Here is a 24,602-nt window from a genome sequence, read left to right as displayed (position 1 = left end):
GATTCAGTTTGGCACAGAGATGAGAGTCTTTTTTGCCATTGTGGTCACAATTAACTGATGGATATATTACAGAAATAAAACAGCCCATAATCTGCTCTTAGAATGAAGGAGGGAGTGATGGGGTGAAGCTGCTGTTACAGAAATAAACGCTAGAACAAAGAGATGAATGTGGAGGAAGAGCTAATCATTATTTATTTAATAGACTCACAGGATTCCTTTACTACCGACATAAGATGCATCGTTTTGATTGGATTGCTTTTTTAAGATCTTTCCCCTTTTATTGCTCTCTTTCCAAAGGACGCTGGTGTGCACTCATTTCTCACATTAGATTATAAAGTCTGTTATGTTAGAAAAAGACTTTAAAACATCTCAGTCCAGACAACAAAACCCTCCATTGTGCTTTCTTAAATTAGAAAAGAGCAACAAAACAACTGTATATCTAATTAAACGTTGGTCTTTATCAGGCTTTTGTGCCATTGTCTGTTAACCCAGAATGCTTCAGAGAAGCCAACAAAAGCTGTCCTACATACACTGTGACTGAGTGTGGGGACTAAACTGTGTAGCAAATCGCTGGTATGCAGGAGATCCCCTTAGGCGTGACTATATGAGGGAAGGAGGACGAGAGGCTCTGTAGTTAAAGGTCCTGATGCCTGCTGGATTCAGCAGGGAGGCTCAATGATGTATATAAAAACACCAAGATGCACCAGCACACATCAGGATCGGCCCTTTTCCTCATGAAAGATGACATGAAGGGAGGGGGACACACCTACCATCAGCCCGCGACTGATATATGATCAGGAAACTGTTTACTTCACATAACCAAAGTCCACTGACCTGGTAAATGTGAGGGGGGGGGGGGGCGGGGGGGGCGCTGGCAATTATGTTTAAGAACTGACTGCACAATAGTTACAATGAACGAGGGGACGGGGTCCCGCCGCACAGGGACATTTAATTCATCGGAGGACGTTCCTGCCCCTCATTCCCTGCAGAACCGCCGGGTTAGTCTGAGTTTAACTGAGGGGAGAAGATGCCAGAAGAGCAAGAGAGAGAGAAATTAGCCCAAGTCATCAGACAGTGGAACAACAAGCGCCTGGACCTGTTTGAAATCAGTCAGCCCGATGAGGTGAGTCGCCTGCAGACGCCAGAACCATCAAGCTTCTCTGTTCATGTCTCTGTCCTCCAAAGTCTTCCCAAAGTTCCCGAATTAAAGCCGCGTCTGTGTTCGCCGGCAGCGCCTGGAGTTTCACGGCGTGATGCGCTTCTACTTTGAGGATCAGGACGGCGGAAACGTGGCCACGAAATGTCTGCGTGTTTGCAGCAGCTCTTCAACCCGCGAGGTCATCGAGATGCTCTCAGAGAAGTTCAGGCCCAACGTGAAGGTGCCGATGGGAAACCATTCGCTGTACGAGATCCACAAGAGCAAAGATAATCCAACAGGTGAGGAGACGTTGCCTGTAACCATGGTAACCAATGGTTTCTAATGATTACAATTGCTTCTGTGGGATAAAGAGCGTAAACTGGATCTGGATGAGAAGCCTTTAGCTGTGCAGTTAAACTGGACCACGGACAACAGAGAGGGACGCTTCATGCTGAAGACTGACAAGGACCGTCTGGAGGTAAAGAAGCCTTCGGTCCCTCCGCATTGATCTAGTTCATGGTGTTTTGAGCGTGTGTGTTTAAAACAAAGGAAAACTTTCAGGAGAAGGACAAAGGAGGTGTGATCCAAAGCTTCAAGAGGACGCTGTCGAGGAAAGAGAAGAAGAACAAAAATAAAGCCTCCCACCAGGATTCAGGAGACGAAGCCGAGTAAAACAAAATATCCACGTTATGAGTTTGGACTCTCCAGACTTTTGGCTTCAGGCCTGAGGAACCGGCTGAATAATGTGCATCCTTTTACCGTGCAGGACGACCAAGAAGCCGCTGAGCAGCAGCGGCGTCTGCGAGGCTGGAGTGAAGAAGCTCAGCGGGGAAAAGGAAAAGCAGCAAATCCTGGGTGAGTTTAGAAAAGCTCCAAAAATGAGGAGAAATCCAAAGACGAACTCTCTGAAATTCAAATGTGATTCTCACAGGGGGCCTCCGCCCTGATGCTTCCCCTCAGTTACCAATTCAAATTGAATTCTGCGACAAATGTGAGTATAAAGCTTTGAGTCGGCCGCCCTGGGCCTCGTCCCGCCTGACTGTGTCTCTGTGGCAGCTGAGGACGCCGTCCTGTCTGCCGTCATCAGTTCCCCCAGCAGCTCCTCGCTTCACTGCGGACTGTTGCCTGCCTACATCCTTTACGCCGCCGGGCGGTTCGCTCTGCAGCAGCACCACAAACGGGGTGCCCAGGTCAGAGGGCCATCGCACCGGGTGACCCGGATCACCAACAAAATGGTGGCCATGATGCGGGAGGTCATCCAGGCAAGGGACCAGAAAATCCAGCGCGAATCAGTGAGTGTGGAGCGGTTCGTTCTCACTCTGGATCTGGATTTGCCTCGCAGGGCCAGCAGGCCATCGCCGGCACTCTGGCCTTTTGGATGGCCAACGCCTCCGAACTGCTCAACTTCCTCAAGCACGATACCGAGCTGAGCCCGCTGACGCGGCAGAGTCAGCGGGATCTGTCCCACCTGGTGCACAGCGCTTACAGGTATGCACCAAACCTTCAGCAGCTCTTTCAGGCCCTGCAGAAGATGCGGCTGGCGTGTGCACGTCAGCTCAGCATCATATTGAGCGCGTCTGATCCAAAGACAGGATATAAATGCTTTTGGCTTCCTGCAGCTGTCTGGTGCGGTGTCTGCAGAACGCGCTGAGGAGTCACCTGCCCACGTTCCTGGTGGATCCCGAGCAGCACGGCTCGCTGCCACTTGGCATCGGTAAAGTCTTCTTCTCCCTGCTGTCCACACGCGCCCTCGCTCAGACGCAGACTGCGCTGCCTCTTGCAGAGACGGTGCTGAACACCTTGGTGAACTCCATGTCCCTTTTGCGCCGTTGCCGGGTCAACCCCGCCCTCACCATACAGCTCTTCTCTCAGCTCTTCCATTTTATCAGCGCTTGGATTTTCAACCAGCTGGTGAACCCGCGGGCCGGCGCGTCAGGCCTGCGCTCCTACTACTGGGGAGCCGCGCTCCGGCACAGGCTGGTGGCCATCGAGGCCTGGGCGGAGCGGCAGGGCCTGGAGCTGGCTGCTCACTGCCACCTCGGACACATAATCCAGGTCACGTCTACGCCAACGATGGTGGAGCGTCTCTGAAATAGCATTATAGTCGCGCTCTACCTTCAAAGCTTTCACGTCGCATCTGGATGTACAAGCTGCTAACGTTTGTTTAACCCCATCGGTTTCAGGCAACCTCGCTCCTCACCATGAGCAAGTACTCTGTCAAAGACGCGAAGGAGATCCAGAACTCCTGCTTCAAGCTGAACTCGCTGCAGCTCCGCGCGTTGCTCGCTGGTTACCTCTACGCCAACAATGAGCCTCACATCCCCCCGGTGAGTCCTGCCCTCATACCCTCCAGCAGGGGCACTTCAGAGTTTAGGGATGGTGATGAGAAGCCATGGGTGCCTTCTGTGAACTGAGGCTGCAAATGCCTCTTTAAACATCACAATTCTACCCAAAACAGAAAAACAAGTCTCTGGAAAATGAAAATGTAATTCTATTATTAACCCGTAAACACATTTCAAGCTGTGCTTTTTTTTAAATTCCCAAGAAAAACATGAGTCAAACCAAGAAACTGTTTGCTTCAGCAGTAAAACGATGCGTTTGCTTGTTTTTGAGTTGACAAGTTAAAGCTCATCCTCATTAGCGCTCGAGCAGAATTAGCCATTGTTCAGCACAATTGCATAAATATTCATGAGCAGATAATCACCATGTCTGTGCCTGTGTAAACTCACACAGTTGAGTGACACTGTGGAGGTAACCGATCAAGTAGGCCAAGCAGACAACAGCTCGTCTGGGTCAAACCGACTGGTTGGACTTAAATGTTTCCTTTGTCTCACTGCGGCTGCAGGAGCTGATCGAGGCCGTGGCGGCAGCAGCCGAGGCCTCTGCAGACCAGCTGATCCGGAGCGAAGGGTGGGACGTCCAGCTGGAGGAGAGCCTCGACCTTCGCCTGCCGTTCCTGCTGCCCGAGGGAGGATTCTCCTGTGACACCATGACAGGAATCCCACCAGGACTTCTGCAGTTCCTGGAACCAGTCTCCCAGAAAGGTGAGCGAAAACATGACTGTTTCAGGAGGATCGAGCCACCTTTGGAAGGTCCAGAGAGTTCAGCATCGGTCTGGGAGAAAGGTGTAGCTTGAATAATCAATCACAGGCTCTGAGATTCACTGATTAGGCAATTTAATTACACAGATTATTGAGGGAACATCATCTCTACATTGTTTCGGGAAAACACAGTCATAACTTTCCTGGGAACAGATGATTTTCCCAACAGGAATCCAAATTTAGATAACCTTAGTGATTATTTTGGGTTGGTTTTTTTTTTCCAAAAATCTTGATAAAAAGCCACAAAAACAGCTCTTAAGTTGCTGGTTTGGGAAAAAGGGGACATTGGAATTTTCGGCTAAATTCTTTTCATAAAGGACGTGATTTCAGACAGAACAAAAACTGTATTTTACAGATCCACGAGCAGCTGTTTCTCTCCTCAGGTCTTTGTTCTCTAACAGTTCAGACAAACTCAGAGGGGATCTGGACCGTGCACTTCCCTAAATCAACATCTGCACCGTGCACAGTAAGTCCAGAACAAACTATTCCCTTATTCCAGTGTGTGATAAGAGACATGAGTGACACGTGTGAGCATCTGTGATTTATTATGGTTTGTTTTAAATAGGTGGAACAGGCAGCGCCTGAGGTCGTACCCGTGACACTGAACAAACCTCTCAACAGTGGAATGGGGATCAGCATCGTTGCTGCCAAGGTGAGCGCCTCAAATGTGCCAGGAGGTGGAATTCTGCAAATATTAATAGTCACAACAACAAAACAACCGTACCTGTAATCGTGGCCCTTGTCTGTTGATGGCTCAGGGAGCAGGCCAAGATCACCTGGGAATTTACATCAAATCGATTGTCAAGGGGGGACCGGGTGAGAGGGTAATGCCTGAAGCTTAGAAATCACAATGGAAGCTTAGAAATCACTGTAATCATATTCTCTCCTGTCCTCCAGAACGGCAGGTTGACAGCTGGGGATCAGCTGTTGAGTGTTGATGGTCACAGCCTGGTCGGAATCAGCCAAGAAAGGTAGAAACAAGTGGCAGGTTTCGTGAATTGCTGAGTAATTCTCCCACCTACCAGCAGGGGGCGCTTGAGACGCGTCAGCCTCAGTGTTGGGCGCTGCCGTATTTTTATTACGGTGTTTCAATTATCAGGTAGCCTTGCTGTTAAAGGTCTGCCTGTATTTATTCTCTCGGCAGTTTCTCTCTTTGTGCTCATAACGAGTTTCTGAAGGATGAAACAAAGTGAGGATTTGATTTTGAAAGCAATTTTTTTCCTCTTATTCAGGGCAGCTGCCATTCTGATGAAAACTGGGACAGTTGTGACCTTAAAGGTTGCAAAGTTTGCAGCAAGTCACCACGGTCTGGGGCCTCTGCTGAGCGAACACACATCAGAACAAAATTCAGGTAAATGCAACGTGTTCAACCATCATTTTCTGTTTTTGTGGGGTTTTTATTTATTTTTTTACATCCTTTTCTACTCTTTGTGACCAAATGACCTTTGCTTCTTTCAGGAGTTGGGGAAGGCTATGTTAATCCAAAAAGTACAGCCTTCATGCTGCACAGTCTGAAACCACAGTGCTTAGAACATCTCCATGGAAACAGCAGGAGGAAGAAAGAACAGTTAATGCAGAGGAACAGACAACTTTATCGTTCCCACCCCAATATTACAGGTGGATAATCTTCCATTACTCTGCTAGGGACCAACAGTGCGTATTTTGACATTAAATGTTTAATTTCTCCCTATTTCAGAATGTTTTGAAGACAGAACTGAGCAAATAGAAGGAAAAAACATTTCAGCCGTCTCCAGTCTCAACCTTTGTACCAATGTGAGAGCTTATGATTCTCATCAAACTGGGCAAATATTACTTTACAACACTTGTACTGTGGTAACACACTCTTCATATCACGCCCACAGAAATTACACATAAAGATTGTTATTACACATCATGAAGCGAGAGATAACCTGATTCTGTGCTGTTCTGTATGTTTTCAGACATTTCCCAGAGAATATTTGACACTTCCCACCCTCAAATCGCAAGAGAAGAACCAACCAAAATCCAGTCAAGTGCATCAAACATCGACTTTTTTAAATCTTCAATGTTCCTCTCAAAAATCCTCAATGGTGAGTAGTGATTAAATTGTTAACCCACGGAGATGTAGACCCTCCAGTATCATTGAAAATAACATATCTCCTTTCACTAGCGCCAGGCGATGTCCCAGGAGAGCTTGTACCTGGACAAAAGTCCGAATTTATGGGACGGGAATGATCGGCGTGGAAAACAAACCAGGATCCATGATTCATCTTTCCCAATTCGCTCCAGTTCCTCTGCTCATAATATCCTGTCAGATGGCTCTTCTCCTACCGAGGAACCGAGGAGCAGCCGTCTGAGTGCTGCTGCCGTCTGGAGGACTCCCCTTTCCCAACAGCAGACCCCATCAAACCAGCCCAAACGCATAGACATCCCTCTGACCAGAGCAGTGAAAACCCCAACAAACCATCAGACCATCAGAATCAACCAGAACTTTCAGGTAAACGGAAATGTTCTGAGTCCTCCACACCCAGCCCATGACATTTATGCCTGTCCCACCCCTGCAAACAAGAAGCCCCCTCAGTCCTCACTTTCACCGCTGCAGCTAAGAACCAGCACTCTGGAAGACGGCTTCACTCCAACTAAACACGTCTCCTTCCAAGATCCTCCAGCTCAACAGGGGCACCGCCCAAAGACCCACCCAGAGCTGGGGTCCGATCGCTGGAAGGGGAAGGAGGCCCAGGGACAAATAGAGAAGGAGAAGGAGCTGTTTGAGACGGAGCGCCTGGAGCAGGAGGTGCAGAGGCCCCAGGTTAAGGAGGAGCTCACGCTGGAGGAGAATGACCGGCTCCGAAGGCTCAGCCTGGAGTGGCAGCTTCAGAAACGGCTGCAGGAGATTCAGAAGAGAAGAGATGATGATGAAGAGGAGGAAGATGAGGACCTCGACACAATGTTGGCCATTAACCAAATGGAGAGACGAACTCAAGCAAGTTCTTCCTAATTGACACAGAATCCCCCTGTTTGTCTCTGAAATAGCATTTAATCCAATTTTCTTTCTTTTACCTTGATGAAGATGGCGAAAAGCTCTGCTGCAAATGTCACCATTGAACCGAAAAGGATGGAAGAGCAATCACGACCTCGTCTCTCCCAAAGTGACAACAAAGCCAAGACGGGTAATCCTTACTTTTGTCTTTTCATTCATCTTCACGCAGGCACAGAAGCCTCAAAATCTTAATATCATTCCATGACAGAACAAAATGGGTCAATTCACGTCAACATGGCAGCAAACAAGTAAGTCTGAACATGACAACTGTGCAGGAAAATGAAGTTAAATAAGTTTCATCTTTTATTAACTAAATGATAACAATTTGTTCATTTGCAGAACCAGAGTGTCAACGCCTGAAAAGCTCACTTTCAGAGCGCATCAGAGTCTCTTTTCTTGGGTGTCCAGTGCAGAAATGAAGGTTCAAGCCTCCTGAACACAAACCTCAGAAGTGGGGTTTATACATAATCTTTATAACTACTTTATGACTAAGGAGGTGGCACAAAGTATAGCTGAGAAGTACAAACGACTGTAGTGCCAATGTTACAGATGGAAATTATTTTTTTGTATTTCCTGTTACAATAAAGTGCATTTAGCGCAAAGCTAAACAACACATCATTTGTCACTCTTGTAAAACATCCCGACAAAATCCATAATGTCACCGACTTAGGGTGTGTGTGTTATAAGGTTTAATTAACTTAAATTGAAGTTTCTTTCTTTTCTCCTCTGCCGATGTTTCCCCGCTGGTAATGTGTAGACAGCGAGAAGGCCGACAGCACCCCCTTCAGGGCCACGCGAGAACTACTACTTATTTCTCTTCAGATCAATTTAGTTACCAAAATCGGTCATTTGCAGACTCTGAAAGACATTTACTTCACAGAAAAGCCTCTGGATTGTGAGTTTCTGATGTCTTAATCCTTCTAAGAATCTTCATTCTACATTGAAATGATCTTAAGAAGAGGTGGAAACATAAAAGTGTATTTATGATGTCAAAAACGCCTCCCAAATGTTACCCGAGACACGAAGTGTAAAGCTTTAGTGCAGTGCTTCTGCAACTGAGCAGGCATCTCCGGGAGCAAAAAATAGACATAGCCTTGTCCCTTTGAGTTAAAATATAGCTTCGACACTTATAGGCAAGAGCTGGAACACTTCAGTTCCAAGACCAAGTAAACCTCTAAGATCAATTTAAAATTAAAAAACTGATGGGTTGTTGAAGACATAAACTTGCAAGTCCAAACTGAAAATCAAATGAAAGCATTCTCTGGTAAAGAGGTGATACAAACATCTTCTGAGAATAATCCACAGTGTTCCAGACTAACGAGGCAGAACAAAAACATTTTGTAGAAAGAGAAGATAACGCTCGGCAAAAGGCTTTAGAAACAGTCACATTGTCACTATTTGTGCACTTTACAGTTTCATCATTACAATAGGAAGGAAGGAAGATGAGACAAGTCAAACTGAGAGTGAAAAATCAAGATAAGTGATCGTGATCAACAAAAGGTTTAGCCTTTTAAACATTCTGGCAATGCAAGATCAAGGAAAACACTGTCAAGTCTATGTTTCTTAACTTATGTCCCATTATTTTGGAAGCTAATGAAGTCTTTTCTTAAGTGCCCAGTGCTTAAAAAATCACCATTAATTACCAGTCTGTTAGACAGATGTATGCGACGCTACTTTGTGCGCTGGTAGAACTGGACCACAGCTTTCTCTTGGTCGTGCGTTTCAATTGAGCCATGTCTCAATTCGCGAATCCGTTTGATGGCGTCGATGCCAGAAATCTTCTGGGTCTTCACCAGGTAACAAGCCAGCATGGTACCGGTTCTCCCGTGACCATGCATACAGTGAACCGCCACACCCTGAAGAGGAACAAAACACGTCTTCACTCCTCTCAGCACATCAAGTAAGTTAAGGGAAGACGTCAAGGTTAGAGCTGGTATAAAAATCTATTGTTTCTAACAGAAAGACCTTTGAGCATGGGGCCTTTGGAGACAAACTCAGGCTGATATTAATGTTAAACCACTTTTAGAGAGACGGGCTTGTGGAAGACATGAATGTTTTCTTTACAGGTCTGATGAGTTGAACCAGCTTTTTAACTCTGGTCTGCTGCCAGCACCGCTGTAATTATTTTACAGCCTTGAGCACAAAGCTCAGCACAGGTGAATTCTTACCTCTCCCTTGGAGTTGGCGTCTTCCACGATACTGAGAAACCTTTCGATCTGGCTCGGCGACGGTGGGGTGAAGTCCACTATTTTAATATGGTGCAGTTTTAATTGAGGACAGGTGTCATAGTTTGGTGGCTTTCTTTCACAAAGACAAACCAGGTGTTTGATCCCATTGTCCAGCAGGAACTGGTATTCTGAGGTCATCCTGGGCAAAGCTAACCCGGCTACCTTTCCTTTTTCCACCCAGGAGAAATTATGTGGAGGGGAAGAGGCCATGATCAGGCTGGAAGAAAATCAGAATGACACATTACGTTTCGGGCAAAACATTTGCAGTAATATGTTAGAAATACCTGCGGTACCGCCTCGCCCGGTTACTGTTTACCAGGAGATTAACAGCTCGGCGCAACAGCGCAACTACACCCCGTTTTTTCTGGCAAACATACCTCCAACACTTAAAGCTGAATATAAAATAGCATTCTAGCACTTCCTACCCGAGTCATAAAGCGAACAGTTCCGTATCAGAAAGATTCCATTAGTCGCTCGCCTGCGTATATGTATGAAACTATACGTATTTATAGACGTAGGGTGTTGCTAATAGCTGAAAACCGATAGTTTACGGTGGAAGAAAAAACATTAGGTTTAAAACTAGAAAAGAAAAGACTCATTGCATATGGTCTACTTCTTACCTAACAGTCCTTTTTTGGGCAGTGTGCCGTTTCAACTCCACCAAATTTAATGTCTATAAAGGAGAGAAATGCACTAATTATTCTCATTTGGACTCCCGAAGAAAAAATTATCCACTAATTTCTTAAAACGGACACACTCTTTAAATCGTCATCCCCGCTTTCTGCACAGCCGGACGTCTGTAATTATATAGATATTCAAAATACCGCCATCTGATTGGCCCAGATACCGGAAATACTCTCAAGAAGCCGTCTTGCAATTGGTCCGCTGAGGTCGGGCTTGAGGTATTTTTAAAAACCGCCATCCTATTGGTCCATATATCCGAAGTTATAAATATTCATGAAGTCCGCGGAACGAGGGCTGATGTGATAATTCGGGAACATTGACGTCACTCGTGATAAACCCCGCAGACGCTTTAAAAATATCGATAACATATCTTGTAATGTAAAGCCTATGAATGTAAAACCTATTATTCATTGGCACCAAGCTTCTAGCCTCAGGCGGTTAACGTTATTAGTTATTAACTAAATAGCTTTTGGTTTCTTAGCTTAGAGAAGGTAGAACAACGGATCTATACACCCCACGCTCCTGATATACATGTAGATTTTTGGGGAGGAAATAATTGATAGTGCCTCCGTAGGCACACCCTTCGTTATACTACTTTTCTTTGTCAAAAGGTTTGGCATGTATGTCCTCCTAGTGCAAATTATTATTTAGGAGAAATGTGATGAAAGTAATAATGTAGCATATGTTCTCGGTGCACTGCAGGAGGTGTCAGGGTAAACAAAATCACTGCACAATTAAAATAAAGGAAGGTAAGAAAACCTGGTGTGTTGTGATCGTTGATTGAGATTATTGGCGATGATTAGAGAATGAAGGATCTCGGAGGGACGTCTGGGCCGTCTTCCTTTAACTTAAAACTTAAAAACAAGCAGCTCATTTCCCCATGCATTGTGAAATTACATATCCAAACCCCTTGTCTTTGTTCGTCACCCTCACATCTTTGGCAAGTCAAAGGTCAATGTCCCTCTGGAATCCAGAACATCACCAAAATGTTCCAAACTCTTAATTGACCCATTTTTAACATTTCCAGAGAATTTCATTCAAATTCATAGACAACTGAGTTATTTTGCTAATAGAAAGACAAACACTGGTGATCACATAGGTTCCACTATCAAGGACTGTTATCTTTAGAAAATAATCTATTCCAACTACCATGACAGCTTTCGAAACTAAAGCAAATCCTGTAGGCCACGTGTGGATCTTTTCTTTCTTTTATGTAAGCATTTTCTCATCCAGTGTGTTTGGGATTCTGTGGTACTTGTATGTTTTATAGTGTATTAAATGCAGATGCAGGTTGTGCCCTGACAAAGGAGATTTTTCTATTGCACTTGGTTCCGGATAATAAAAAAACTATTCTATTCTGTTGGCAGAAGAGGAGACGTCTGTGGCTAATAAACGTCAGGCAGGTTATCCAATCAGAGAGACGCGCCAGTGATGACGTCACCTGCGTCGGCGTCATGGCAATTGGACTCTGAGCTGGTGGTCAATATTCAGGGTCCGTCAACACAAATATTCCAATTCATTTGCTATCTTTTCACAAAACACCAGTTTTGACTTATCCAGGAATTATTGGAAAAAAGTTCTTTGTATCTTTCAGTGTAACCCTGTTATTTAGTGGTAAAAAAAATAAAAGTATGTTTTGTGACTTAAGCTTACTCAGCTCAATGGCGCCCCCTCCCGCGGAAATAGGTGAAAAACAGAGCGGGCGAGGTTGATTCACTGTCTGCTTTACAATTCTGCATTCCAACCAGGAGTTACTCGTGCTGCGTAAGCTTCCAATGCACTTTTATAGTATTTGTCTCATTAGTATAAAGAGAAGATATATTCTGTTTAGATCTAAATCTAAATTCGATCAGTTTCGTTCTACCTAGTTTGGTAAATTGCTTATTAGCGTAAGAGTGTGTCATTGAATGCCACGTGAGGATGGCGGAACAGGTAGCAGTCCTCCGTGTAGGTGCGGGTTCGAATCCTGCTTCTGACATCAGCTTTTCGATGTTGTCGCTTTCGTTTACTCATTTTTATGGACCCTTATCATTTTAAGTTAAATGCGTACTCGAAAGCAATTTACGGACACTATAAAAACAACAACCTTAGCGTTACTTATTACGTATTTTATTTCACCAAGGAGCAAGAGTCAGTGCAGGAGTGCCGTGAAGCTCATCTGAATAATATTTGGAGGGGACGAACAGATTTAAGTCTTACCTTTATTCAATATTAGGGGAGTATTACCGTACTTACACAACGAACTGGATTTCTACTGTTTCCCGTTTTAAAATAAGTTTGCTTCAAGTGTTCAATCGTTACAATTGGCATTTCTACAGCCAGGTGGCATCAAAGCATTAAAGAAATGTTTTATCTTGCACGTTTTAGCTCATGATAGCACTTTTTTTAATCATTCTGTGAATCAGATGTTCCAACTCATTAACAGCTGGTTCCATATTTACAGACCAAAATGTAATCATGACACATTTAGGGGGTAGGGGAGCTTCAAACTGCTGCTGTTTTCCACTTTTAAATGTTTAGTCATGATAACAGACACTAACACAAGTCGTGCTCTTCAGATGACACTTAAAGCCACTGTGAATGTCTAAATACATATGGAAATGAGACACGAAGATTCAGAAGTCACAGCACAGCACAGTTTACTTGCTAGTCATTTTATACAAAGAGTAAAAAGAGAGATTTGTTTCTTTTTAAACAACCGAAAGGAGACAAACCGCATCACATTTGCCAGATAGATGTTCAGACACAGAGACTGACCGTCAGACAGGTATTGGTGAGGAGAATCATGGCGCTGAATAATTCAAACGTCCCTTGAAAAAGCTGTCACTAACTGGTAAGAAAAGACGTCAACAGAGCTGTTTCAGTAACACGTACAGTTATATAAAGATATCTAGGAGGTTAAAGTTAAACGTGAACTCATTAAAAACAAGACCCATAATCAGGTGGCATCTAGTGGTAAAGCCTGATTGCTGTCCTACTGCGCTCAAACCAGCAACAAACGTTTGGGAACCCCAAAAGAACCACTATATATATATATATATATAAACGTCATATATATATATATATAAACGTCATATATATATATAACTCTCATTTTATCTATGGTTTAAGTTTCACACGTCACAACCTGAAGATTGAGTGTGCAGACGGTGCGTCCGCCACGTCTCAGGGTTATCATCCTCATCCTCATCCTCATCCTCATCCTCCCTCATCTAGAAGCACAGACCCCTTCAACATGCTGCAACAGCCCCCTACAAAAAAAGCATTCACGACCACTTCAACGGTTACATGTAAACTCTGTTGGTTTTTAATTTAGCCGCACTCTTTAGGTGCCGTCCAAGAACACTCCTACCAGAAGATTTCTACGCATGTTGAACGTCCACGTCCAGAGTCCCGCGCCGGGCAGACTTGCTGAGGGGCCACGTTGGGTTTACAGGATGGCGCAGAAGAACTTTTTCTCCCTGAAGGGGTTCTCTGATGCCGGCAGTGGCGTTAGCAGGGGGTCCCCTTTGGCGTGGGCTTCACAGTATGACATCAGGTCTGCCGCTGCTTTTGACACCTAAACGCACGCACAAAACTCCCAGTCAGCTAAAAGCCAAACTGTTTCCAAACACCACCAGTAGCACCAGTGTCTCGCCTTTATCCTGTCGATGTTGGCCTCCATCTTCAGCTGTTCCACCAGCTTCCTGGCCTGTGCGATGCTGGCTGTGTTATTGCTCGCCATGGGCGCCGTCGGTCAGGTCTCACGTGATCCGCCTGGATGCCAGAAACACGCAAACCTTATAGATCAGCCAAAAACGGAGCTGCTGGCAACACGTGCCATGTTTGTTGTCACGTGACCGCCGATGCACAAGAAAGACATATTTATGGTCTCAGTTGCTAGGCAGCACATGACAGCGAGCCGGAGCCGAGGAATGTGGGAGGAGAGCGAAGGGGCAGTAATCAGAGAGACTGTCTCTCAAGAACAAGTGAAATGTCACCTGACAGGCACCCCAGGTCACATGACAGGCTATATATACACATGTTTATGTTTGTTCAATAGTCCAGCGACTATATCTCGACTTCGGCAAGTATTTCTTTGGTCTACGTGCACATTTTTAGCTACCAAAGTAGTGAATTGTGACCCTTTGGGGGCGGACACCAAGGCGGAGCCTGGCCTTCTTACTAGGTATGCTTTTCGTAGCACGCCATAACCCTCGCATACTAATTGCTGTGTTTTGGTTCACTCGGGTGTGTGATGGGTATGTAAACATTGAAGCCAGTGTTTGCAGGCTGTAATTCGGACAGCTCGGCCTCCGTCAGACCTTTAACATCAGCATATTCAACGATTTTTACTGACAAACGTAAGCTAGCCAAACTGATTGTGAACCCAGAACATGAAGGAGGCGTGACCAGTTTGACGATCATCCTAAAAGATCGGGAATGGCCGAATCTGTTTTTAATGAGTCTCGGCAACCCTCCGCTGCTTTTTCATTTTCGTGCGCGTCCTCAGATGCTCCTTTGACTTTTACAACCTCTGTGATTGAGCGGATCAAGCTGTGAGAGCTCTCTCATCCATGGTGTGGGATCAATCCCCCCCACCGCCGTAGGTGTGGTGTGGCTTTAGGGTTTAGCCCTGATCGCAGCGAGGTGCTGCACACGAGTGTCAGTATTGATGGCACACCTGCTCAGAGGGGGGGGGTGGAGCCACCGCTGTGATGCTAACGCGAGCTGCCCCGGCCCCGCCCTGTCCCTCTCACCCTGGAAAGGTGCACGCCATGCTGGCCAACATCAACAACATCGCTCCCCGGGCGTGTAGACACTCATTACTCACTGTTTATAATAAGTCACATGACAGAACTTCTCCGCTCCGCCCTACATGGCGAGGAGAGCTCCCGTGTGTGGCCCTTCCACGTGCAAATCCTGGAAGTCAGCAAATGGCCCCTCATTGGTGTCACACTGGGCTGCGAGGGAAACTAACCAGCCGCAGGAGCTGAAGCAGCAGCTGCATATCAGCATCACTGGATGACATTTTAAAACACAAACCAAAGAAGAGGAAGAGGAAAGACTCCAGCGTCCCATCGGTGCGAGCCAAACGTGCACTCTGAGGAGGATTTAGTTAAGTGCGACACTGTTATCAACAGCGGAACATAAACACGGTGTCGAGGGAGGCTGGGCCATCTCACATCCAGGAGCGTTTCACCTTTTAGGGTCATGGTTGTTGAAGGTAACCTCTGCTCACGTGCACATACTGGGCTTGGTCACCAGAATCTTCAGGATTGGTTCCGTTTTTGGTTCAAAGGTAAAGAATCAGGCGGCCGACCCACTACAAAAGGTGCGCCTGGCGACCTGAAATGGGCGTTTTATCGAGGCCGTATTACCGTCCCAGCACCCGCGGGAGCACAAAGCAGGCCGATGTATTAGCAGATGGGGACAGATGTCGCTCTTTACGTTTTCTGGGGTGTCTGCTGGAAAGTAGAACTCGCAAAATAAGAGCGCGACACCGTAGCCTGGTTTGAGAGGAATAGCTGGGAGCCACTCGACTGTGTTTTACATCCATTTTTCTTATCACCGGCAGTTTTATCTCGTAGGCGGAGTTTGCAACACCGGCTCATTTCCAGAGCGGGTGAGGAGATGGCTGCACTCATGTTGTTCAGTGAATGTTAAACCGTTTCTACCCTGCGTTTTTACAACTTCTGGCAGATGCATAATTTAATTGCTGGTCTGTACAACATGAGGCCAGAATGCCCCACTCAGATGGCGTCAACACGCTGATAAGGACCCTGCAGCTGATAACACGCTTGGCTGGACGTGCTTTTTTCCCGCCGCGATGCAAAGGGGCGTGGGCCATTTACCTGGTCTGCTCGCACCTCTGCGCTCGGCTCTTCAGACAGCTGCTCCGGTCCTCAGTCTGCAAACACACACACACACACACACACACACACACACAAGTCAATATGTCAGATCAGGACGCGTAAAAGATGGTCAGGAAACTGATAGGTTTTTTATCGCCCCCTGGTGGTAGATTGGAGTAAAGTACAGAACCTGAACGATGAATCACATCCGTATTAGATCAGATTTTAAGTTCCCTCCTTTTCCTGATCATTTATGCTCCTCGGGCAGGCGGCTGCTTCCTTCTGACTCCAAATGATGCTGATAATGTGAGTTGACAGCAAGGCTGGACTGGACCTTCATGGTGGGGCAATTGCAGACCTTGAGACAGAATCTGATCTGGTACATGCTGATACCTCGGGATATTTCTGTAACCCCCCACACACACACACACACACACCCTCCCAACTTTCCGACAGTGGAAAATGTTGCGAAATCAGTTGCAACATCTGAAGCAACAAATCCCTGCGAAATCCTTTAAATCTTTCAATATGCACAGGAAACAACATCTGGGCTGTGAGACATTGACAAGTTCGACATTTACACCTGAGAGAAGCACAGGGATCTTCTGAAGGTGGATTTTCTGCTCCTTTGAAGAGATCCCTGTGTATTTCCCGACTGTGTCCCGTTATTCCTCCAAGTGAAGCTCCTCTCGGCGCTGACCTGCTCACCTCCTCCTCCTTACAGATCCATCCTTAATGCATCTGTGACTGCACGGTTCAGATTTCCGTTGCCTCTGATAAATGGGCCAATTAGCCTGCATGAGCAGATCTGCGGAGGAAGGGAATTCCAACCTCTGGAAGCCACAGTGACGTTAACGCGATCTTACAGCAGAGGCTCCGGTAGCCAAAGCTCAGTGGACCTCCTGGCCTCACATCTGTAGGCCTTGTTTGAACGAGGGATTGGCAGTTTTGCTCCTTTTGATGGAGACAGCCATCAAACGGACAAAAAAACCCTCCCACAGATCTGAACACTGGAAACACTGTGACTCAGACGCAGGATCTGACATCCGCCTTTTGTGTTTTAAGATGAGCTTGGGTGACAATGCTGAATCACGTGTCCTTTAACTTGTTTTTCATTTATTAACCGCTCGAGAATCTGCAAAGAAACTGGACTTTGTGAATTCAGGGAGCCGGCAGCTGCTCCGTTTCCCCCCCGTCGGGGGCCGTCTGTTGCTCGTCCCTCCCCGCCGGCCACCGATTCGCCCGTTGTCATGCTCCGTCCCGCTGCTAGCACCGCCGAATCAATCTGACCCCCTCTAACATCCTTCCGCTGCCCTTTGAAGGCCTCCTCTTCTGCATGTTTTGCAGATTAAAGCGGCCGGCTGACATTAAGGGCTTCGTCGCTAATGTGCCCACCTCAGCTTCTGTGTGCAGGGAGCGTTCGGTCCTTGGCGATGCCCAGCTCGTGAAATTAGAACGTTGTAATTAAAAATCTGTCCCTATAGCTCAGCCATCTGGACCCCGGAGATCAGGGAACCTGTGAAGTTCTGCAGGGATGCAAGTTGGCAGGATGGAACCCCTGATCGCAGACGCTCCGGGCTAAATCTGGAAAGCGGCTGAGCCCTGTAACCTTAGTAACCAATATTGATAAGGGTGGAAGATTTAAAAGAACCGTAACGACTGTGCTATCACACACTTATTAGTCTGTTGTTAAGACTCTGAAACAGTTCTCAAGAAAACACAGGGATGGTTTCAAAATAATTATTTTGTTTTCAGTTAAGACAAAAAAAAGAAGAAAGATTCTTTCTCTTAAATCAAAACGGACAACGAAAAGTCACAACGACGTGCCTTCAAATGCAGGAAATCAGCAATTTTTGTCACTAAAATTAGTTAAATTGCTGTGACTGAAGGTTATCACCTTTTCCACAAGCTTTCAGGTTGATTTTGATGTAATAGAATAAAGGAAGCGCCCCCTAGTGGCAGTGTTTCACAATCTTTCTGCAAACACTTGTGTCAACCGCCAGCTTTTGCTTGTTGGCCTCGGAGCGAAAGCCAATATCTTTGTTCCTACGGAAAAGTGCAAACTCAGACTGCTGTCGGGGAATGTGTTTGGCTTTTTGTCGGATTCATGAACGTGTTTATAGAGTCTGACATGCTAACATTTATTCAGAGCCTGTTTTTCCAGAATCAAGTGCTCGGTGTCAAATTAAGCTAGTTAGCAATTAGCCTGAAGCTTGTCTTTGCCTAGTAAAAAAAAATCCCATTCTTTCAGTCATCCATAAGAACGGATGTTTTATTGTCATTTAAAGGACAAATTAGTCGAAATTTTCCTGCGTTTATGACTGTTTTGTTGCTAACAACACATTTTGCTCAGGGCCGCGGGACCCACAGAGGTCACAGAGAACGACTGAATGGACGCCGGAAATAGACTCAGAGATGTAGAGAAGGACAGCGAGATGGGATGGTATTATCTTCTACTGGAGAGGCTTTTACAGCGACCTCAGCAAGCAAGACGCCGCACCAACCTGACCTCCAGGGTTATTAATGAACAGGATGGAGTGTAATGCAGCACGGATCCCCGTCCTTCAGCAGGAGGAAGGACGCCCCTCCCTGTGTACACTGAGAGCACGCCGAGGGCAGAGCCGTCAGCCAACGATTGTTCTGGGAGATGACACCGAGCGAGACGGCTCAGCATCCCCTCAGCGCAGGGCTCTGACCCCTACCTGGAGACGACCTTAAGGCTCACATCACTCCGACCTCGACCGAGGGAATCCGTTTATCACGGCTGGACTTTGCTTAATAAAGTTTCCATGTCTGTAATTCTGCACCTCTCGCCCTCCTTTGATAGCGCCTGACGTTAGCTCAAGCTAGCTTGCCTCTTCCTTCAACCTTGAGCTATGTAACTTCTCCAGAGAAGCAGGTTGACAGACGAGACGTGTTCTGGCTTCGTGATGTGTGCGCTAACTAAATAATGAGTGGAAGTTGTTGTTTCAGGTGCGCTGTGCGGCTGTGGCCCAACGTCACGTCAGGTTTTCTGGACTCTGAACCGATTAACTCTTGATTAATGGTCCGGTCACATACGACTCGATCCCCGATCGTCCGGATCGTGACGGCTGCTTCCTCCGATAGCGATAATCCTCAAGCTCTGCTGAAACCGTGACTCTCGTCATAGATAGACTTCTCCCCCAACTCTCCTTTTCCCGTCCCGCCTGTCCATTACCCCCCCCCCCCCCACTCACACACACCCGCCACCAATATTTGATTATCCCAGACATCTGTGCCCCCCCCAGCATGCCCTGCTCACTCTGCCATTTTGGAGACGTCCGTGCATGAGTGTGTGTTGGAGGTTAATCTAGGGCCGTCCCAGAATGGGGGGGAGGGGAAGAGGCAGTGGCCCAGGAAGTGATGCATCCCCGGAGAGTCCGAGTGGCAACAGGGAGGAGGCTTATTGCCCCGGGGAGCGCAAATGTGCTCTATTATGTTTATTAAATTCAATGCTCAGGCTGTGTCGTGAGATCAAAGCGGCGAAAGTTGGGCTTTTTTTCCTTCTTTAGGTTTTTGGCGAGTGTCGGCGCTCAGAAGCCTTTTTTTTTTTTGCCTGTTACGTAACGGCAGCGCACATGAGTAGACCAGGAACAATCCGTGTCAGTGACGCCAGGAAGACGGGCAGATTTAAGGCCTGTTGGTGGGTTTTAACGCTGTGTGTGACAGGGGTTGAGTCACGTCCCTGCTGACCGCTTTCACAGGAAGTCGGCAGTCATAAAAATTACCTTTCTTTTTCCATCCCTGCTGTAAATTAAACTATTCTCAGCCTTCAAAAGTGAGTGTTCGGCCGTCTTTTTGCCCATTTGTCTTGAGTGGCAAAGCTTAAACACACTTCATAATCAATCAGCTGGCCAAGAATAACATCAGCAGCCCGGAGTTGTTAACGATATTACAAACATCCGGACTTGTTTAAACTGGGCCTGCTGGTTGGACGGTCTCAGACCTGGACGCCTCCAGCTGAGGCTTTGCTTCAAATCTCCTGTCTGGTGTTAAATAGATATTTTCCAGACTGTTGAAAGCTTCCATTTACAGCCCCTGTGTGCTGGGGGTTTCGACTCGGCTGCCGAGAATCAAGGCAATTCAAGGTTACACTGGAAACTTGGACTCAAGTCCTTAACGTGAAACATCAACAAAAGGTTCCCATCTCGTTTTAAAGGGAAGATCCACTGATGTGGGATTTTATTTTACATTTTCAGCGTGCAAGATTTGGCAACACCTAGTGGTAGGAATCCCACTGACACCCCTGCACCGGTTTCAGGACGACTTCCAGGCAGCTATAAAGACCAAGCTTTTTCCATAACTGCAGGCAGTTCTACGAAGACGAGGTTACTGTAAACGTCACAGCAGCAGTATGTATAAATACCAGTGTGGATTTGGTCTGTCTGGACTGGGCTACTGTGGAAACGTGGCTGGGGAGGGGAAATATTTACTGCTAAGTGAAGAAAACACAAAAATATGCACAAGCGGATGTATTTACATCTCAAAATTTGTTGAATAAACTTCTGACAAGTTCTCCGCTGGTAGAAAAGATGGGGTGGATGTCCGAGATCTTTTTTTTGCCAGATAAAGTGATGTTTTGTGATTTGAAGCAAAGGGCTGAAATGTGCTAATTTTGAACTGGGAAACAAATCGATAGCAACGACACCACCAGGACAGCAGGGGGCAGCAGCCAGCATCATTAGTGAATGTAGACTTTAAGGGTTGCACCTCAGCATTTATCACCAGCCTGGAGATTCAGCGCATAACGTCTCTGTCTTTAACGGAGCAATGGCGTTAGCTTAGTGCAACAGCCTTCAGAAAGAAGCTGGACTCCTTTGAGGCCTTGGCAGAACTAGACTGGAGGCTTTCCCAGCTCTCCTGCAGGCGAGGAGGCGGCAACACGGTCGAACAACCTTAAAACTAAAATCAACATTCTGAACAAACAGTCGCATCGAGTCCAACGGTCAAAGCCTAACGTAGGAAAACATCCTAACATGGACGCGACCTCGGCGGGAACGCTGCTTTTGGGGCGTTTTCACGCTTTGCTCTGACGCGGGAGGGTGTTTCCACCTGAGGGAGCAATTGTGTGAGGAGGTCGGAGTGGTCAGGGAGGCGTGGATGGTCGCTCAGTCCTCCTCCCCAGAATCTGGTTCTCATTCGTTCCCAAAGCTCCGGTCTCTCTTTGATAGTCCGCTCGCCGCTCCGCTAGTCTCAACATTGGCGCGTGTGCAACAATCCGTGGCCTTGGACCAACTTGCCTTCGGAGGTACAAGCGCGTGCCACCCGGACGTGGGCTCTTGCGTAATTCTGACACGCCGTGTGCATTTGTAACACGCCTGCATACGTGACGCTCCTCTGCACGCCGGCGCCCCCGACACCCAACAGCTCGTCTCTTCATTTTTGCTAATTTTCCCGCTCGTGCCCGCTGCTGCCGGTGCCCCCCTGCGAGCAACACGAAAACACCCTCCCGCCCCGTCCTCCGCCAACCTCCTTCTCCTCGCCAGCCATCTGCCCGATACGACCACGTAACCCCCGCGTGTGGTTCCGTCGCCTTCCCTTCGGCCCGGGGGAAGAGAGTGGTGGGAGAGCTGAGAAATGGCCTGGGGGACCGTCTTCCCTTCCGCTGCCTCGTCTCCACCCTTCTCACCTCTCCCGTTTGCTCTTGTGCAAACATCACCAAAACCAAATGTCATTAACACCCCCCCCCCAACACACACACACACACACACACACACCCCACCCCCACCCCCGCTTCCCCATCTCCACGTTCACTGAAATAGGTCTGTCTTCTTCTCTGGAAAAAATGCTGAGACCCTAGAGGAATAACGTGGCGGCTCACCTGCCATTGATAAGGTTTTTCTTAGAGGGAGGAGGAGGGGGGGGGGATCCCATGATTCAAGCCAGCCAAGAGCATCAATATTGCCCCTCGAGCGGAGACAAAACGACAGCCTGGACGTGAAGAACCCCCCTCCTCCTCCTCCTCTGGAACACACCCTGTTTTGGATGTGATTAACCCAGATGCCTCCGAATAAAAGGGAAGAGGGTTGATCGAATGGAGAGCAGGAGAGGAGGCAGCAGCCACCTACCTTTGGGTGCGCGGGAGATGCCAAACACATCCAGCGGTGCAGCGTAGTATCCACGCGTCCTCTTTTTGTCTCACACACACCGACAGTGAGGCGGGCGAGCACATCCACAACACACACTCCTCTCTCTCTGCGCCTCTCCAGCTGAGATCCTCCCTCCTCGCTGCTCCTCTGAGTCTCCACCCTTGGGCCAATCGTTCAGGCTGCAAAGAAACTACCCTCCTCCTCCTCTTCTTCCTCCTCTCTCTCTCTTCCCTCTTCTGCTATCTGCTAACCCCCCCCCCCCCCCCCATTATTTCCCTCAAGGTCCACAGGAAAAGCTTCTGTCTCTCTAAACACACACCGTAAACAAATACATACCAGGAAAGCTGACGCTCCGGACCAGCTGGATCTACATGAATAGTCCAATCAATATTTTAGCTTAAATGATCTTAAATGTGTGTAATTTTTAATAAAAATGTTCTTGGAAAAATGTTATAGTCGATCAAAGTGTTTCTGTTCACTCAGGAGAAGAATTAATGTAATTATTGACATGGGTCCTCCTCCATGGAGACGGTCTCCAATGTGCTCCTACGGTGGCCTGGAAGGGACAAACAGTGTTTATCAGCTTCAGTATTTATCAGTATTTGTCCTCATTGCCTTCCTTTGTACAATAAAAGCTACATTTAAAATTCCAGTTCAAATATTTTTTAAAGTAAAGAGGAAATATTAGAGGATGTGGTTTAATGATTGTAATTCAACATGCACTTTAAACCATTTAAGCGGCTGCCTGCATCACCTTTGCTGGCATTGATTAGGTCAGTTTATCTGTTCGTCTCACGGATTGAGCCCCGCCCCCTGCACCTGGTCATCTGTGCCCCGCCCCCTACGACTGCCCAGCTGTGCCCCGCCCCCTGCACCTGGTCATCTGTGCCCCATACTGTACCCCTATTCAGCTGTGTCCCGCCCCCTACACCTGCCCAGATGTGCCCCGCCCCTTACACCTGGCCATCTGTGCCCCGCCCCTTACGACTGTTCATCTGTGCCCCGCCCCCTACACCTGGCCATCTGTGCCCGCCCCCTACACCTGGCCATCTGTGCCCCGCCCCCTACGACTGCCCAGCTGTGTCCCGCCCCCTACACCTGCCCAGATGAACCCCGCCCATTACGACTGCCCTGATGTGCCCCGCCCCCTACAACAGCCCATCTCTGCCCCGCCCCCTAACACCTGGCCATCTGTGCCCCGCCCCCTACGACTGCCCATCCGTTTTTGGCTGATTGGCAGCTCATCCAGGGTGGTGCTGGCGTCCACTATAGCCACATGAGACCCCCCCTCCAGGGACATCTCCAGGGTATCCCAGGCTGGAAGTCTTTGTTTACAGTTTAATAGTGAACATCAATAGAGACTGTGAGGATCCCATTTCCCTGTCACATCTAAAATAGGCACAAATCCGGAGATTTATCAGTTTATAATCTGATTATTTGGTTTTATTATCAGCGGATCATCTCTGCAGTGTCACTGCGGCTCTTTAGGTTAATAAGCTGGTTTATTACGTCTTGTTAATCCAACTGTGAAAGGTCAGACGTGGCCCTCTTTTACCGTCAACAGAAGAAATGTGACCTTTCTAGAAGCGAGCGGCTCAGCAGGAGTCAGAATTGTAGTTACATCTAAATATTTAGAGAATATTTCCAGTAGATGATGTCGGGTGATGGGGATGATGCGTTTAGGTGCGTATGAGTGCGTCTTCAGGGGGCGGGGCTAACACAGGCGCTGGGGGAGGGGCCAGGATTTTATTCCTGATTTGTGACCATCTGGCTTCTCCAGGCAGCTGCTGGCCGCCTCCGCCCACTCTGCTCCGGTGCCCTATGGGATTTTACCGAGAGGTCACCACGCACTGTCACCTAATGCTTACAGCAACGCGCGCACACGCACACAATGCAAGGGAAGAAGGAAACAACATTAAAACACTGAGTGGAGGTGCTCCTAATTCAACAAGACAACGCAAAGGAGGGTGGAGAGATGGATTTCCCCCCTCTCTGTTGCCAAGGCAACCACAGGGGATGAAAACGGCTGATTTCCTGTACAGCTGTGGAGCTCAGAGAAAGAGAGAGAGAGAGAGAGAGAGAGAGAGAGAGAGAGATTTCTTTTTCTATCAGTGTGTCGCTGATAATGTCAGTACTCCGCGCTTCCGGTTTCTAAACCGCCGACAGCTATAGAAGCCACAAATATCCCAAAGTCAAAATAACATGGATAGTTTTTCTTTTACTATTCAGATATAGCTGTTTAAATGGTGACATTAGCGGGCATCACACAGGTGCCGAGCGCCGCCTCGTTGAGTTGATATTACGGACAACAGCGCCACCTACAGGCCGGGCTGAGGCAGAGACCAGGCGCCACCAGGGGGCAGCACAAGCCAGCGATCAACCTGTCATTGTTATCATTTTATAAACAGCTTTAGAAATAATTCTGATACATCGAAAGTCACTCAGAAGTGTTGAAATGCGTGAAATGATCACCAAAAATGCAAAGATG

The 24,602-nt window shown here is 47.4% G+C and overlaps 3 protein-coding genes across 5 annotated transcripts; 1 reads left to right on the top strand and 2 right to left on the bottom strand.

Annotated features, from left to right (window-relative positions):
- Positions 1–891: 891 nt before the first annotated feature.
- Positions 892–7,740, top strand: afdnb (afadin, adherens junction formation factor b). The gene is made up of 26 exons (XM_029832715.1): positions 892–1,123; positions 1,233–1,437; positions 1,510–1,616; positions 1,700–1,806; positions 1,905–1,993; positions 2,070–2,129; positions 2,195–2,400; positions 2,481–2,626; positions 2,758–2,852; positions 2,922–3,193; positions 3,322–3,465; positions 3,984–4,182; positions 4,623–4,705; positions 4,805–4,891; positions 4,998–5,063; positions 5,137–5,210; positions 5,472–5,590; positions 5,698–5,856; positions 5,936–6,012; positions 6,180–6,308; positions 6,389–6,528; positions 6,588–6,715; positions 6,879–7,201; positions 7,289–7,388; positions 7,467–7,506; positions 7,598–7,740. The coding sequence occupies exons 1-26, from the start codon at positions 1,028–1,030 to the stop codon at positions 7,692–7,694; spliced, it is 3,348 nt and encodes a 1,115-aa protein (XP_029688575.1). The 5' UTR covers positions 892–1,027; the 3' UTR covers positions 7,695–7,740.
- LOC101078969 (dual specificity protein phosphatase 23) lies at positions 7,711–10,306 on the bottom strand. 3 transcript variants are annotated; one of them, XM_011614733.2, is made up of 4 exons: positions 10,244–10,284; positions 10,107–10,159; positions 9,427–9,703; positions 7,711–9,114 (listed from the first exon to the last, which is right to left on the bottom strand). In XM_011614733.2, the coding sequence occupies exons 3-4, from the start codon at positions 9,694–9,696 to the stop codon at positions 8,929–8,931; spliced, it is 456 nt and encodes a 151-aa protein (XP_011613035.2). In that variant the 5' UTR covers positions 9,697–9,703; positions 10,107–10,159; positions 10,244–10,284; the 3' UTR covers positions 7,711–8,928. The 3 variants fall into 3 exon arrangements, with proteins under 3 accessions (XP_011613035.2, XP_003962403.3, XP_029686135.1); XM_003962354.3 differs by having other exon boundaries at positions 10,107–10,306; XM_029830275.1 differs by lacking the exons at positions 10,107–10,159; positions 10,244–10,284 and adding an exon at positions 9,771–9,921.
- Positions 10,307–12,787: 2,481 nt separating this feature from the next.
- On the bottom strand, positions 12,788–22,283 carry gng2 (guanine nucleotide binding protein (G protein), gamma 2). Its single transcript, XM_029830291.1, has 4 exons — positions 22,094–22,283; positions 16,005–16,060; positions 13,808–13,926; positions 12,788–13,729 (listed from the first exon to the last, which is right to left on the bottom strand). Exons 3-4 carry the CDS (start codon positions 13,892–13,894, stop codon positions 13,601–13,603), a joined length of 216 nt encoding a protein of 71 aa, XP_029686151.1. The 5' UTR covers positions 13,895–13,926; positions 16,005–16,060; positions 22,094–22,283; the 3' UTR covers positions 12,788–13,600.
- Positions 22,284–24,602: the final 2,319 nt, after the last annotated feature.

This window comes from Takifugu rubripes, chromosome 2, assembly GCF_901000725.2.
Source record: "Takifugu rubripes chromosome 2, fTakRub1.2, whole genome shotgun sequence".
Classification (NCBI taxonomy): domain Eukaryota; kingdom Metazoa; phylum Chordata; class Actinopteri; order Tetraodontiformes; family Tetraodontidae; genus Takifugu; species Takifugu rubripes.
The sequence above is the reverse complement of the archived record's forward strand: the minus strand, read 5'-3'. Positions and strand labels throughout refer to the sequence as shown.

Bases quoted from the DNA above. Each gene is read 5' to 3' on its own strand.
- afdnb (XM_029832715.1), top strand. From the start codon at position 1,028: ATGCCAGAAGAGCAAGAGAGAGAGAAATTAGCCCAAGTCATCAGACAG. The intron at 3,194-3,321 runs GTCACGTCTACG...CATCGGTTTCAG, and splicing joins ACCTCGGACACATAATCCAG to GCAACCTCGCTCCTCACCAT. The intron at 6,716-6,878 runs GTAAACGGAAAT...TCTCCTTCCAAG, and splicing joins GAATCAACCAGAACTTTCAG to ATCCTCCAGCTCAACAGGGG.
- LOC101078969 (XM_003962354.3), bottom strand. From the start codon at position 9,696: ATGGCCTCTTCCCCTCCACATAATTTCTCCTGGGTGGAAAAAGGAAAG. The intron at 9,115-9,426 runs GTAAGAATTCAC...GTTCCTCTTCAG, and splicing joins ACGCCAACTCCAAGGGAGAG to GGTGTGGCGGTTCACTGTAT.
- gng2 (XM_029830291.1), bottom strand. From the start codon at position 13,894: ATGGCGAGCAATAACACAGCCAGCATCGCACAGGCCAGGAAGCTGGTG. The intron at 13,730-13,807 runs GCGAGACACTGG...GCGTGCGTTTAG, and splicing joins CCAACATCGACAGGATAAAG to GTGTCAAAAGCAGCGGCAGA.